The 16,027-nt window shown below is 41.3% G+C and overlaps 1 protein-coding gene across 1 annotated transcript in view; it reads left to right on the top strand.

The window, feature by feature from the left end:
- LOC128604276 (mitogen-activated protein kinase kinase kinase 11) overlaps positions 1 to 13,979 on the top strand; it is a 36,357-nt gene extending 22,378 nt beyond the window's left edge. The window contains exons 3-10 of the mRNA XM_053619285.1: positions 2,086 to 2,234; positions 3,257 to 3,432; positions 3,594 to 3,840; positions 7,127 to 7,234; positions 7,519 to 7,675; positions 8,618 to 8,724; positions 8,844 to 9,419; positions 9,503 to 13,979. Of these exons, the coding sequence (XP_053475260.1) occupies positions 2,086 to 2,234; positions 3,257 to 3,432; positions 3,594 to 3,840; positions 7,127 to 7,234; positions 7,519 to 7,675; positions 8,618 to 8,724; positions 8,844 to 9,419; positions 9,503 to 10,110 (2,128 nt within the window). The 3' untranslated portion in view covers positions 10,111 to 13,979. The remainder of the gene's footprint in view (positions 1 to 2,085; positions 2,235 to 3,256; positions 3,433 to 3,593; positions 3,841 to 7,126; positions 7,235 to 7,518; positions 7,676 to 8,617; positions 8,725 to 8,843; positions 9,420 to 9,502) is intronic.
- The last annotated feature ends 2,048 nt before the right edge of the window (positions 13,980 to 16,027 follow it).

Raw genomic sequence — 16,027 nt, 5'->3', positions numbered from 1 at the left:
ACACGTACTCGTCAGGCTATGCGTTCCCAAAATAAACTGATAAATTCGTAAGTGTATACCAAGGGGAAATCATTTTGGCTTGGTGTGTTTTTAAGCAAGCAGTCGTTTTTAAACACTGCATTAGCTGTAATCCTTATGTTTACATGGACTCTGGTTAATGGACAGGCCTGGGATTTTAATTGTGTAATAAATCCAACGCAGCCTGAGGAGCGCGGTGTTGCAACATGGCTGTTCGATTGCACAGAGATCCAGTTAAGTATGCTAGTATGAAAGGATAAAGGTGAGATGAGGTTTAAATGCATAATAACACGCTAGCATACTAGCTGGAGTTGAAGTTTTGAAAATAACAAACAAACAAACAAAAAAAACCAAGCACCTAGGCTGCGTCCGAATATCCCTACTATCGAAAAGCAGTACGCCGAAACGTCCGAGATTCTCAGTATTGATAAAACAGCAGGTGAGAAAGCCCCCGGATAACCTACTGCTTCCGCCGAGATTCTGCAGTATGGAACTACTGGACACTGTGGGCACATCCCATAATGCAACGGGACTGGTGTGGAAGAGCTGTCAGAATAAAAAAAACGGCAGAAGGCATCACGTCGGCGCTTTTTAAGGTCTTGTAGGTCACATGACAATGCCAACATGGCGGACGCCTCGTCGGACGTACTCTATGAGCGCATGGATTGTATGCAGGAAGTGCACAATTTCAAAACAAAACAAAACTCAGCCCTGTTCTTTGTTTTTTTTTTTTTCCAGTCTTCAACTATCTAGTTTTTGGTGAGTTTGTGCCCTCAGATTCTAGCTCTTGGCTCACAGGAATGGAGCCTGATGTGGTCTTCTGCTGTCGTAGCTCATCTTCCTCAAGGTTTGATATGCTGTGCATGCAGAGATACGTGTCTGCTCACCACGGCTGTAAAGCGTGTTTGGATTTGACTTACTGTAGACTTCCTGTCAGCTCAAACCAGTCTGATCATTCTCCTCTGATCTCAAGATGTTTCTGCTGATGATAGTTTTTTGTTTGGTTTTTGTTTGGTTTTTCGCACCATTCTGTGTAAACTCGAGAGACTGTTTTTGTGTGAAATTCCCAGGAGCTCGGCAATTTCTGACATTCTCAAGCCAGCCCGTCTGGTACCGACATCCATCCCGCACTTTTTCTTCATTCTGACCTTTGAGAACTCAAGCTCCAGACCTGTATCTGCACGTGCGTCGGCGTTCCTAATAAAGTGGCGGGTGAGGGTATATTCGGGTAGATGCTTGCAGGTGGATAGAACGTTGAATAACTAATGCTCAAAGCACTGTCGTGTTTGCGTACTCGGAAAGCGTATGATTGTTTGAATACTCGGAAGCGAGAGACGGTTGAGACGAGTTGTTGCCGGTTTGTTCGTGCAGCCGTGGCTCAGCCTGATTTTCTGTGCTTTCTAGAATTTGAACATCTGCAGCACAGATCTGGAAGTTATTACCAACACTTGTTACTTTGCACACATTAGACCACATCTTTCCCTGTAAAATTCACACATTCGTCGTAATGACGTCTGCTAACTATCGAGATGTGCCCTGCAGCGACAGGCCAGACCGCTGTAGAATCACAACACTTAAAAAAAAAAAAAAAAAAAAAAAAAAAAAAAGAAAGAAAGAAAATAGTTTTCTTTCTTCTCTGACTTTAAAGGCATCTTAATATACTCCTTAGATTATAGTGTTTAGAAGCTGCGGGGCAGAGAAAGCTATGTTGTGCTGCGTACGTGCGCATGCTGTAATTAGCGGGCTATATAAAGCCACCGTGGGCGCGTCTCTCTCTAAGAGTGAGAGAGTTTAAAAGAGAAAGCGCTCTTGTGGGGGTTTTCGGCAGGCAATTGTTGGTTCTTAGGAGCCAAGACACGGAGGACGCTGCTGTTCTTTTTCTGAACAGCTGTGTCAAGTGCGTATGTGTCTGCAGTATATGTGTGTGTGTGTGTGTGTGCGTGTGTGTTTGCGGCACAATTCCGTGTGTCTACGCCATCCTGCATAGTGTGTTTGGATGTTGGAGTTTGGGTTGGATTGATTTCAAATGTGTGTCTGTCTCTCTCTCTCTCTCTCTCTGTTTTCTAGCTATGGAGTTTTACTGTGGGAGTTACTCACAGGCGAGGCTCCGTACAGAGGGATCGATGGTCTGGCTGTGGCCTACGGAGTGGCAGTAAACAAACTGACTCTGCCCATCCCCTCGACCTGCCCCGAACCCTTCACCCAACTCATGTCAGGTAACTTCTTTTATCCATTCATCCATCCATCCATTCATTCATTCATCAGTCCATTCATCCATCCAGCCATCCATTCGTCTATTATCTTGATCCATTCAATGGATCCATCCATTACATAAATCTCTGGATGTCTCCATCCATTCATTTCCATAGCCATCCATCTACCCCTCCGTCCAGCCGGTCAGTTATATGCACAACCAGCCATCCTCCTTTTACATACCCATCCATCCATCCTTTCATCCTTTTACATATCCATTCCATCGATCCGTTCAGAAATACATCTCTCTATCCATCCACTCATCCATCAATCACTTCGATCTCTTCATGCAGTCTTCCATCCATGTACATAACCATCCAGCCATCTTTTCATGTCTCCATCCATTCATTTATATAGCCGTCCATCCATCTACCCCTCTGTCCAGCCAGTTATTTTATATGCACAGCCATCCATCCACCCAGTCAACCAGCAATCGTCCTTTTACATATCTGTCCATACGTCCGTTCCGTCGATCCGTTCACAAATACATCTGTCCATAAATTCGTCCATCAGTTTGTCTATCCATCCATCCATCCATCCATCCGCCTTCATATTTATGCAGTTATGAAGCAGCGCCATCCGACACGCATATATCTCTTCATCTATCCATTTATTTACATTTAATCCATCCATCTGTCCTATTGATAAGCTCATGTATCCATCTATTTACATATCCGTTCATCCCCATTCTATTCATCCATTCACATATTTATCCGTCCATTCCAAAATGGATCAAATGATTCCTTCAGGTTTGAAGCAGTGCATGCATCCGATAGTAAGCATCCATCCATCCATCCATCCATCTTCGTATTTTTACAGTTATGAAGCAGGGGCGTACATCCATTAATTCCACCAATCCATTTATTTACATCTCATCCATCCATCTGTGAATCCATTTATCCATGCATGATTTAGGTATCTGTCTATTTGTTCATCAGTAAGCATTTTGTGTGTGTGTGTGTGTGTGTGTGTGTGTTTTTATCAGGGTGCTGGGATCAGGACCCCCACCACAGGCCAAGCTTTGCTTCAATCTTGGCTCAGCTGTGTGCTCTTGAGCAGCAGGTGATGGAGGAGATGCCTCAGGACTCCTTCCATTCCCTGCAGGACGACTGGAGACTGGAGATCCAGGGCATGTTCGATGAGTTGCGTGCTAAGGAAAAGGTGTGTGTGTGTGTGTGTTTGGGGCGGGGGGGGTGGAGAAACCTTGTAAGGTGTTATATAATATACGTACTGTGTAGGAAACAATAAGTTTCTGTTAAGCTTTATCTGATATAATAATGGAGGTGAAAGGTCATGTAACACACACGCGTGTTTGTGCACAGGAGCTGCGTTGTCGTGAAGAGGAGCTGAAACGTGCCGCTCTGGAGCAGAAGTCTCACGAGGAGTTTCTGCGTCTGCGCGAGCAGCAGCTGGCCCAGTGGGAGCAGGATGTGTTCGAGAGGGAGCTCTCGCTCCTCATCCTCCACCTAAACCAAAATCAGGAGAAACCCAACGTCAAGAAGCGCAAAGGAACCTTCAAGAAGCACAAGCTGAAATGCAAGAACGGGGAGAAGATCAGTATGCCACAAGGTAGATACCACTAGAGAGGGCACACTCTCTTACTACTAAATACTCTTTGTTATGAAGCTAGAATGGAGAGTATCGACTAAGGTATATGTTTCATGGCATATTCATATTGCTACATGACAGGAACAGGAAGTCTTATGTGATTACTAAGACATTCTGAGAAAAAAAAAGGACGGTTTTTGAGCTTGAGGTCGTGCCCATCAGACACCTTCTACATCATTCATCCTGCCCACCAAACATAGGGAGAAAGCAGAACTCTCTGAAACTAGAGGCAAGTTTTTTACCACAAGGCCATCAGTCTCCTCAAGAGCTGTTTGGTGTCACAGTGACTATCATGTCCGCCAAGAAAAATCCCCCCCCCCCCCTCCTTTTTTTTTGCAGCTGTCATTTAAAAACAGAAAAGCGCTAGACAGTTTTCTTTCGTTACGTCAGGGTTATGTATAGGAAGGTGAAAAGGTGTATAAAAATGATTTGTTTTGTGCAAGGTACCTTTTCACCTTCATATACATAACCCTGAACTAAAGCAAAGAAAACTGTTTCCCTACCTAACATTGGCAAATGCTGGATTCGAACCAATAACCTCATAGGGCCAGCGGCAAGGAGTTTACCACAAGGCCATGAACCTCCACATGAGTAACTTTGTGTTAGATCACTGCCACAAAAAAAAAATACCCTCTTTTTTTTTGTTTGTTTTTTGCAGTTGTCATTTAAATCCACAAAAGCGCTATGACAGCTGGTTGCTCTTGTCAGGTTTGGTGGCCTTGTGGTAAAAGTGTTGCTGCTGGAGCTCAGAGGTTTGTGGTTTGAATCCAGCGTTTGACTATGTTTGGTGGGCAAATGTCAACAGTTTTCTTTTTAATGTTACCGCAGGGTTATGTATATGAAAGTGAATAGGTCTATAAAACCATTAGCTTGTACAAAGTCCTGTAGCTCATGTGGATGAGCATCGCCTCTGGGTTGCGAGGTTGCTGGTTCAAACCCCAGCCAGGGCTCCAAGGTAAGGTGACTGTGGACAACTGGCCCCCCAGGTTTTGAGGAGAGGAAAGCTGGGGGTTATGCACCAAAAAGAAAGAGGTTTGACTTAGTTTTTGCATCTATAGAATTTTTCAGAAAAATAACCTATCACCCACATTTTTTTTTTAGGGTTGTGAAGTACCATTTACTTCATCAACCCTTTCACCACACTGATCTGTTCTCCACTCTTCTCTAACACCCCACTCAACCAAGCGCAGGTCACACCCACAGTGGTGGGCATTAACCACCTTCTTCACTCAGTCACACCTTCTGATACCTTCATCCCAAACCTTCCACACCACTGTTTCCTGAACCTTCATGCTCATATCCTGGAGTCCTGACTGGGGTTTGAACCAGCGAGCTCTCTATCCAGAGGCAATGCTCTTCCATATGAGCTACAGGACTTTGTACAAACTAACACTTTTATAGTCCTTTTCACCTTCATATACATAATACCCTGACCTAAAGCAAAGAACACACTACATTTCCCCACTAAACATAAGCAAACACTGGATTCGAGCCCATGATCTCTGAGTCCAGCGGCAAGGCTTTTGCCACAATGCCACCCACTCCCACAAGAATGGCTAGGTGTCATGTCACCATCCTGCCCCGCCCCACATAAACACCGCCCCTCGGCCCTGCCCCCAAGATCACCCCCCACCACCCTCCACCCCCCCATGCCACCTCCCCCCCGACTATTTCTGTCTCTTGCTTCATTAACTTGTATCTTCAATTCAAGCTTTTTCAAAACTTCAGCTCTGCTCAGCCTTCAAAGTAACACCCAAGAGATCTCTTTGAGCATAAAAGATAACATGTTACAACTATCCATGTGTATTAAAAAAAAAAACCTTGAAAAATGAATTCCTCATCTGCCTTTGGTGTTGAGCTTGCTGTCAGTCAGTCCTGATGATGCCCCAGACTGCAGCTGCCAAAACTGCTGCAAGCCAGGTCTCTGATGTTCGAGGTCATCGTATGTTGGCTTGCCATTTTGTCTAATCAAGTCTTCTTCCCCCCCTTCCCAAAAATGAACAGCTAGCCAGCATTGTGCATTGATATTCACTGAACATTATATCATTCACACACACACACAAAATCAAAACGCCACGTGACCTTTCTGTACAAAAACATCTGCTAAGTTCATCTCCAAGTATCTGAATGACTTTATTTGCCATTTCAATTTGTTCTAATTTGTGAACCAGTTTAAAAACTCACTTCTGTATATAAATACATCAACACTATGGCAAATTCCTTGCATCACTCTCTTGTTGAAGTGACAACACTTGGTTTCATTATTTAATTATTATTATTATTTTTACCTCACAAAGTTCTGTCTTTCTAACTCCACCTCCTACATTCTCCACCCTACACAACATGTACAGGAACAAGCTGGATTTGAACCTACAACCTCCCAATCCAGATGGCAGCATTTTAACCACAAAGCCACCAAATCCCCCACAGACACACTGGTATTATAGCACCTTCGGGTTTTAAAATGACACCCGCAAAAAAAACATTTTTGTCTTTTGCGTCATTTATATCCTTCATTTTATTTTCTCTTCGAGTCTCATGTATATTAAATCCCAGCTTTTACCAAACTTTTACAAAGCTCTGAATGCATTGTGTTGTGATGGTCACATGACACGTCTCTTGGCTCGAATCTGCGGAAATTTCTGGAAAGTTCATTTCTGCCATCGCAACATCGTGAAATCCTGGAGGGAATGACTAGTCATTTAATGCTTCAGTGATCAGTTTACTGTGCACAACGTGCCTGAACTTACATTAGTGTTAAATTACTGAGCCTGAAAATAACTTGTAATATTGAATGTGTTTTGTTTCCACCCTGGAGTTGATCGTTTTCCAATAACAGCACGTCCCGAAGTGTTTTATTCCTCTTATATACTTTTATTAAAGAATGATACATTGTACATTTTATAGTTCAAAGTTAGTATGATATAAACATTCGTTCGCTCACTATCACAAATCTCTCTTTAAAAATAAATACATACATACATACATAATAATAATTATAATAATAATAAGACAAAAACATGCAGCTTTAGTCAGAGGACAGTTACAAAGTCCTTCCAAAAATGTTACATAAACATCACCTTACAGAAAACTTCACCATGTTTATATCAGCATGTTTATCTGGAGCATCCGTCGTACAAGTCCTCGCAGCCGGAAGTTCTGTCAGAGCTGCTGTTCTAGGAAATGAAGCAACACCTCCTTCCAGTCTAAATAGTAATATTGAATACGTTTTTTTTTTCCCCCTTAGATTTTATCCATAAAATCACAGTGCAGGCTTCTCCTGGGTTGGAGAAGAGACGGAATTCTCCAGATTTGGGTTCTCCTTCCATTGGTCCACGGTTTCGTGCCATCCAACGTGAGTTCATCCTTTATGACTAAAACACACACAAAGAGGAATAAAAGAAGAGAGCAAGTATTCATTCATATAATTCCCATAAGCATTAAAAACATGATTTTTTTTTAGCAAAGGAATTGGTAATTGCTCTGTGATCACATGGAATCAAGTTACTAGGAATCAAGCTATTTATGTAGACGGTTCTGCCATTTCATCACTCATAGTACATGGCCACAGTGTGTAAAAGATACTTCTTAGAAAAAGTGTTTGAATGTTAAACCGTTCTCCGCTCTTTGCTCCTGCAGTGAGCCCCAGTGAAAGTAAGTGGAGCTCGGTCTGGCCGCTGGAAACTCTTCCTCTGAAGGCTAACGGTGAGAGGAGACTCGCATCTCACTGGAGCCCTCAAAGCCCCAAAAGCCCCAAGAGTCCCAAAGTGCAGCGTCTGAGTCCTCAGGAGAGCGGGTACTTGCTTGCACACACACACGCTTTAAAAGAATGGAAAAATGATTCTGTAAAATAAACACCACATACAATTATTCATATTTTCCACGCGAACATCCGAAGACACTGCTCATCTTTCCCATAAATTATTCCTTTAAAATATTTGGTCATATTCATCAAGGGTGCCAATATTTCTGGAGTTGACCGTATAAACCATTACCACACAGCCAAACGATATACACCTACATACTACCTACTATATTAACCTACACGTGCGTAATCCGTGTTAGTTATTTAAGCGGTAAAAGTAAATGTTTTTTTTTTTAATTCAAATGAAGTGTATGTAGTACAAGTGGAATTATTATTGTGATAAGACATGAAGAAATCATACAGAGATAGAGAACAGACGTTCTTCCGCAACATGCTCGGAAACGTTAAAGATACTATTCAGATGGGATGCGTCTGGTTTCCTCCCATTACTGTATGATGTTTATCGTGATTCGTAGTATCTAAACACTTCTGTTCTCTGTGAAAAGGTCCAAATTGTCCTCTTGTAGGTCTTCTGATGGTCTCTTCATCCCATTATCTCTTAACCGTTTCTGTGTTTTAAACCGTTTAATGTTCAACACCTCGATTGAGACAAAGTAAAAGTATCTGATTGTTTTCGGCCATTAGAGAGCCTAACGACACGCACACATTCGATTAAATTAACTAGAGTATATCAAGAGGGTTGCAGACGTTGGAGCTTGTTAGTAAAGATAGATGATTGTGGTTACTATAATGTTTAGGCTGGTTAGGATGTTAAAAGAAAGAAAAGAAACACCATGCTTTTAATGATGCACCGCGTCTGCAGTTTTCTAGTATACTCTGCAAGCTTTACATGCACCACGCCAGCTTACCTTTGACCTATGTGACCTTTGACTCATTGGTTCTGTCACTGAAATCTGCGTACATGTCTCTTAGTCTGTCTATGAGAGCTCGGCTATTGGCTTTGGACAGCAACGAGAACGGAGACTCCAAAGACGACTTTGAGGAGTACAGACCCACTACACCTGAACCAAGCCAAAACGGTACGCTCTATACGACAACGGATAAGCCGTACACGTTGTAGAATAGGACTGATACTCATTCTTTTTGAAGTTCCTGGTTTTGTTGCTTGTTTTTCGCTCACATTTACGTCTTGTTCTAGGATCTAACTCGGTTAAGGAACCTTCCTGGACAGCTCTCCCAGAAGAGGACTCTGGGAGTGAAGAGGGATATTTGTCCCCTCGAAGTTCACCAAACCTAGACTGTCGCTCCAGTGTTCCCCCTCATACTAAAAGCACTCACCGCGCTTTGCTTAGTGGTGCCGTTCTTCTCGCATCTGTGGCTCTGGGACGCCATCTTGAACCCCAGCACCCACCAACACCCCCTCCACGAACTGCCCATAGAACTAATGTTCCTGCTCTGGAGTTAGGGCGAGAACACCCTCCACTGCCTGTGGTGGACTTACCCACGGATCCCACCTTGGTTGGGGACCTTATCACATTTAGTACAGACTGTCTGCCCCAAGAGTTTCTTGACACCTCACTGAAGCCCCCGGAGAATAAGCCGTTACCGTTGACCCCACCTCCTCCGAACCCCAGAGAGAGAGACAGGTCAAGCCGAAAGACCTTCCAGCATAGCTCTGCTGAGTGGATCGCTAACGGAGAGACCGAGAGTGAGAGTGTGAACCAGACTGGAGAGAGAAGGAGAAGATCTAGTCAAGGACTTTCCTCGCAACTAGGTAAGATTCTATTTTTCTATAAGATGTTATTATTGGCTGACTTTACCTAGTATATAAATCCTTTTTATTCCCTTTTTCCTTAGTGTTGGATCTACCGTTGTGTCAAGATACTATGGAAGCAGACGAGAAATCCCCGGTTCCATTTGTTCTCTACCCAGATCCTCGTCTTTGGAGCCCTAAAACACGACGCCTAGAGGTAAACATCATACCTCGACCTCGGCCGTCTCCTAACCGACCCCGGATAGATCCCTGGAGCTTCATTTCAGCTGGCGGGATGGAAAAATGCAGCTCGCGGCATGCCATTTCAACTAGCAGCCCCACAAGTCCACGACTGGGATACAGACCCTCGCCTACCAACCCCTTCACGAATTGTGACCCCTTCCCTTCACCTGACTGCGATCCCTTCAATCTCAAGGCTGACCCGTTGATAAACTCGGATCTTCCCTCACCGTTTGATCCCTTCTCTACCCCTTTTCCTATTTCCCGCTCTGCGCCATGTTCCACCAACGGGAGTCCCAACCTCTCTCTCAGGGTAGCCCCATTGAACCCTGCTGACGCCCCATTCATAGACATGGGTTGGGCAGGGGTCAACAAGCCCATAGGTGTTGCCAAAGAGAAAGTGTTCCCCAGAAAGACTCTGGGTCTTAGTCCCTTCAAGTCTTCAACGAAACAAAGCGACGACATATTCTGAGCTTCTAAGGGAAGCCGCACATTTGCCAGTTCAGATTAACACAACACAGTCCGTAAGGAGTGATTGCTCCCAGTATTTGGTGCTTTTTTTTTTGTGTTCCTTTGAAAAGCTTCAGACTAACCAAGTGTCGGATTATAAGTTTTGCCTTCGCACACAAAAAAAAGAAGCTCGTGATATGTGCAATTTTATGATGTGGCTTATTTTCTTCAAATCAACATCAATCACCATTCCAGATTCTTCCAGAACCGGTGCATTTTCCATCTAGCATTATTAGCATTGTGACTTGGGCAATATGCATTCATTACTTTAAGTGCCTTTTTCTGTTGGTTATCTCAATTAGGAACAATGTCTGTTTCAGCTAATGAGCAGTTAAAGTAAGAGTTACACCACGGCTAAAGACCAGGAAGGCGTGGAAACAAGCAGATGTATTAGTCTTATTCGAATATCGACTTTGTTTTTGTCATCAGCTGTGTTAGGATTTTTAGATGATCTGATTCTAATATGTCTATCTTGAGTTCAGCAAGGTTCCTTTAATTCTGCTTCTCTCTTCACATGGAGTATAGTCTGTATAAACAATTAAGCTGTTGATTTTCTGTATGCAATGTTGACAGGATCTAAATTTATCTCATTCATAGGGCGAATGTTCCAGTCTGGTAGCGACAGCCTGGAGAGGACAAACTTGCTGGTCATTCCATATACACACACCAAAGAATGAAAAAAAAAAAAAAAAAAAAAGCTCAGGCCACCGCATAGAATCGCTATCAACTCCTCACATCTACCTGTAGCAAAATCTACATGAGCATACCAAGTTAATTCTCTCAAAATGGACGAGTCATCCTTTAGAAAGCTTCACTTTTAATTTTCCGAGCGAAATAGACCCGATTTTGAACTGTGTAGAACCTTGAGGGCCCAATTTTCATACGTTAGTAGTGCTTGAGGGATCGTTACAGCTCGTCAGCACTTTAGACACAATATTCGCAGGAAAGACATGGTCCACTAATTGGACTCGGGCTAATAGATTTCACCCTGAGCGGCTCGAGTTAGAGCACATGTCACCACAGCATGGTTTTCAATGTGACTAAACCACTAAGTCATTTTCTTTTGAATAATGAGGCAAACGATCACAGAGGATATTACAGAAAAGTAAACACTCAGCTCAGTTACCTTGGCCAGACTTGCTTCTTTTAATTCGAACCACAAGAGATGTTGCCCTAAATCCTTTTTTTTTATTATTATTATATATATATTTTTTTTAAACTACTGAGAAAAGTGTGTAGCAATGTATAAGGCAGGTCATCTACTTCCCTTATGTATAATGTGCATGTACTGTACTAAAAAAAATCTCATTATAATGTAATCTACAAAATGTCTCCAGCTTTTTAGGGTTTGAGTGAAACTAAGTCTTCAATCTATATGACACATATACAGTGACATCTACCACATATCAGTTTCGCATGATTATTACAAACGTTTCTATGTATTTACCCCTAATCCAGATTGGCCCTTTATCATCGAAACGCCATGTAATCGATAGCGCTCAAATACGATCCGGCTTCAATCCAAGCACAGAAATTGCAACGCCTTTATCCGAGTCTGGAGGAAAATGTGTTAGGAACACCAAAGGATCCCTGGAGGCTTTGACTGCTGTTCTAAAAAGTGTACAGAAAGTGCATTCATCGTACAAAAATTGTATCCGCACAGGCACGCAGAAGTCCCACACCGTCAGCGCTAACTTGCTGTCACAGCTGCTTGCTGTCAAAGGCTACATAGTCTCAGAGAGATGAAAAGTGTTCACAATACTAAAAAAAAAAAAAAAAAAAAAAAAAAAAAAAAAGTGACTATGTCAGCGTTTTCATGCCTGGTGGAATCGAACATCATAAACCCAAGCCTGTATGCTTCTTTAGTTTTGCAATGGAGCTATGAGGATGATGTAACTAAAACGTAATGGATCTCGGTCTCACCCAAAACTTATTTCCAGAAATACATAATACATGTATTTGCTTAAAATGACATGAAGTTGGTCAGTAATTGATTTATTTTTTATTTTTTTAATTAGTAGGCAGAGTTTGTAGTAGATGACATTACGGCGTAATGCGTCACTTTCAGACTTTGTGAGGCGGAGTCTAGCAGGGCAGAAGGATACCAGATTATAAGGAAATAGGTGATTTCAATTTAGCTACAGTATGTGACTGCCTACGTGTAAAATAACAACATCCGGCCGTGACATTTTCCTTTTCTTTCTTTTTTCAAATCCACGGCCGCAGATTTACTATACAGTCTACTATATGAATTCGTTAGCGACAAATTGAAACAGTTAGCCCTTTGTAGCTCCAGTGCGAAACAAAATAACCAAACATGCTGCCACATGGTGCCACCCCAACGTTGATCATTTGCCAATAAGTAAAGCTTCGCACTTAAGACGTCCCTGACTGTTACGAAGAGCCGACACTGGAGACTCCTTCCAAAAATGCGTTAAAAAAAAAAAAAATTCGTAAGGAGTTTTTAACGTTCGTGGAGCATCCATTATACAAGTCGCAGTGGCTGCTGTCCCGTAACTACTGTCAGAGCTGCCGATATAGAACATGACTCAACACCTTCTGACCAATCAGAAACGAGAATTCTTTTTTTTTTTTTTTTTTTTTTTAACTTTACTTTATCCCTTCAAGGGTTAGTACTATGGCCTTTTCACTACCAAAGATATTGTGAGGTTTGATATTCGGTTTCTTGTCTTCAGTTCTAAGGTTAGTGGTCATTTGCATGGAGTGCTCATTCATCAAAACATAATTGGACTGTTTATATTAAGGACCGTTTTATATATATTTAAATCAGCAGTTCATCTTTAACTCACGTGCGACATCTTCAACTCTGGCAGTAAATGGATTATTCCTGAAATGTCTAGTTTTAGTCAACACTGAGATAATCTACATTGACGGATCAGATCAATAAGGCTTTTTGAGGTAATTAGCCGTTATGCTAGCTTAGGCACTGCACTCTTGTCATTGCTAATCGCCGCCTTGAACTAGAGATCGAAACTGGTCAAAAATCAAGAAAAATCACCTCTACTGTTGTTTAAAAGTGTAACTGATGTAATCGATGTAACCGTATTAAATTTCAAAAGTTTGGCCAATACTGAAATACTAGTTTAGACGTAATGCTAATATGATGAATTGTAGCTAGCTAGGAAGATAACCAGATGTTAGCGTAACATGACTGATGAGCAGAGGTTAAAATACATGGTTTTAAGTTTCTGAACGAATCTATTTTGTCCCTCTTTATTTGAAAATTGCCTTTTTAAAATATTTCTTTCTATAACGAAGCTATATGTGTGGCGGCCTGGGAAAACCCGTCAGGCGTCAACGTGGCTCAGTTCGGGCCAAAAAGGTGAAATGTTTCAGTCAAGATTGGATTTTTCTCAACTTTAAGAAACCGAAAAAAAAAAACAATGTGGGAATGTTTTATTTACTTTTTATTCTTACCTTGGCAAATATCATGTTGTGAAAGGAGCCAGGTTAACAAATGTAGTCTACCTGATGGTGTCTAAAAAGCTTGCTAGCTGATCATGATTTCCTCACACAGCGAATGTCAGGCTTTGATCAAGTTGTTTGTTCGCTATGGACCCAATCGATGCGCTCAACGCAGTTTATGATTGCACACAGGCTGTCAGGATGAAATCTTAAAATGTGTTCATTTTTGCGGGGTAACCAGATTTTAAAACGTTCCGCTTTTACTTCTTGTTAAGATACATGCTAAAGAGAAACACGTTTCAGTTCAGGAAAGCCTGTATATAGTTTTCTCAGGCCAGCACACATATCAATTCCTTTCATTTACACAATATATACACAGTTTCCAGTGGTGTATATATATATATATATATATATATATATAAAAAAAAAAAAAAAAAAAATCCAAACCTTACACTAGCATTATCCAGCCACCGAATGAGTCAGCTATTATTTCAGCGTGGTCGCTAAAACATTAGCATGAAGCTCCTTTGGTTTTTCCTGCAATTTCCAAAGTCAACATCTGCCGGGCTCGTTTTACCGATAACGTTTCATTCTCAAGTTGATCATCCGGGCTTGGGAGTCTGTTTTTTTTTTTTTTTTTTAAATGGCTGCTCTTAATGCTAGTCAGGATCTCTAGGTCACGCTGAACAGCTGCGCTCACGCCCGAAAGCCCAGCAGCAATTCATCATAACCGTCATACGAGCCATCATTAGCAAGTTCTCATTTATCAGTGCCACCTTGTCCTCTTTTTTTTTTTTGTTTTATCAGTCTTTTTTTCTCTCCTCTCGACTTGTCAGTAGTGATGTAGTTGTTCATAAGACACTGTTATCATGTACTAGCATCATTTCTTGTGCCAAAGAAACTTCGTAACCCGCTCTTCTAAGCCATTTAGGACGAAGGAGTGTCTTGGGCTATGGTTTTAAACGTAGCAGTTAGCATCGGAAATAACAGACTAGACTAATTGTTTGTTTTTTTATGCCTGTGCTCTTTGCTAATGCTTTTCCATCTGCTTCTTCAGTAATTAGGCTAAACTTTATTTTGTGCTAAGCACAATCAGCTTCGACAGAGTAACTAGTACTGTGCACTCCCCTGTGAGAGAAAGATTATTTTGTTTTTAAAGCGAGAGATAATTATATTTATTAAGGCCTTTTAGACACTGGATTAAAGATATTTTAACGGGCCAGAGACAGAGTCCTCATCAGGATGCTTTGTGTATTGTATTTTACGTCACTGGAGCGTGTGATGGAGATGTATGGGTGCTGCAAAGGGACAAATCAATCTATTCTACAAGCTCATACGATCTCAACCATCATCCGTAGTCGGTTACAGACAGGCTTTTTGGACGACGACCTATTCTGCGATTTTTTTAATTTTATTTTTTATTTTTTTATCCCTTTATATTTTTCTCCATTCCATTGTTTGTAAATGACTCAGAAGAAGGAGAAGAAAAAAAAAACTTCAAATGGACACAAGCGCTCTTGGACGTTTGTTCTTCTTTCTGAGAAAACATGTTTGCTTTTGTTTAATTCATTGTTTTTAATACTAGACTTTATGATGATATTCCATTTCGTGGCGCCTGAATAAGATTTTATGCTGTCCTTCCTTCCTATTATGGATGTGTTCGATTTCCACTGGGCTTTGTGATGTTGCCTTTTTTGTTTGTTTGTTTGTTTGTTTTTTGTGATTGCAAAATGACATACTGGGCTGGGCCTAATCATTCTATGACTTTGTGTTTCAGAGAGTCTGTGTTTTTATGTATCTACAAAATGTGCTCAAGTGTGTTTTGCCTCTTGTAATGTTTTAACCTGTGGAACGTTTAAAAAAAAAAAAAAAATGTTTAAAAAAAAAAAAATGGAAGAGAGTAAATGAGACCAAATAAAATTTAACACAACTTTAAAAAAAAAAACAAAAAAAACCCACCACTTTGCTGGACAGTATTAACTGAGGCGTAAAATTAATTTGAAATGTTTTTTTAATGTTTTATAGAGTGCTAATTAATGGTGGAGAGGATTGTATGCTTCACTGGGATGTTAATAGTTCTGCGTGGGTCATTGTGTTAGCGGGGGAAAGTTTGGGCCGTGTCAGGATTTCCTCACCCCAACACTCCCTTATTTCCCTTTTAAATGGAGTGTTTTATACATTTTGGCTCTTTTGCCTTGGCTTGGCGTGTTTGTTTGGTTTGTGTGCGGCCCAATAAGACCGTTAACTTAAAAGGATGAATTTTTCTACGCGGCATGTTTAAAAAAAAATATGTAAAAAATGTTGGCACCATCACACCTAACAATAACACCACTTCCTAATGACTCTTTCTTTGTTTAAAAAGGTTTAATTTCCTTAACTTTGGTAGGTTTGCTCGTGAGGATCGTCTCCTTCCGATCAATTTTTCAACAGGTTTACAGTCCAGAGATTAGGAT

Source organism: Ictalurus furcatus, chromosome 29, assembly GCF_023375685.1.
Source record: "Ictalurus furcatus strain D&B chromosome 29, Billie_1.0, whole genome shotgun sequence".
Lineage (NCBI taxonomy): Eukaryota > Metazoa > Chordata > Actinopteri > Siluriformes > Ictaluridae > Ictalurus > Ictalurus furcatus.
The sequence above is the reverse complement of the archived record's forward strand: the minus strand, read 5'-3'. Positions and strand labels throughout refer to the sequence as shown.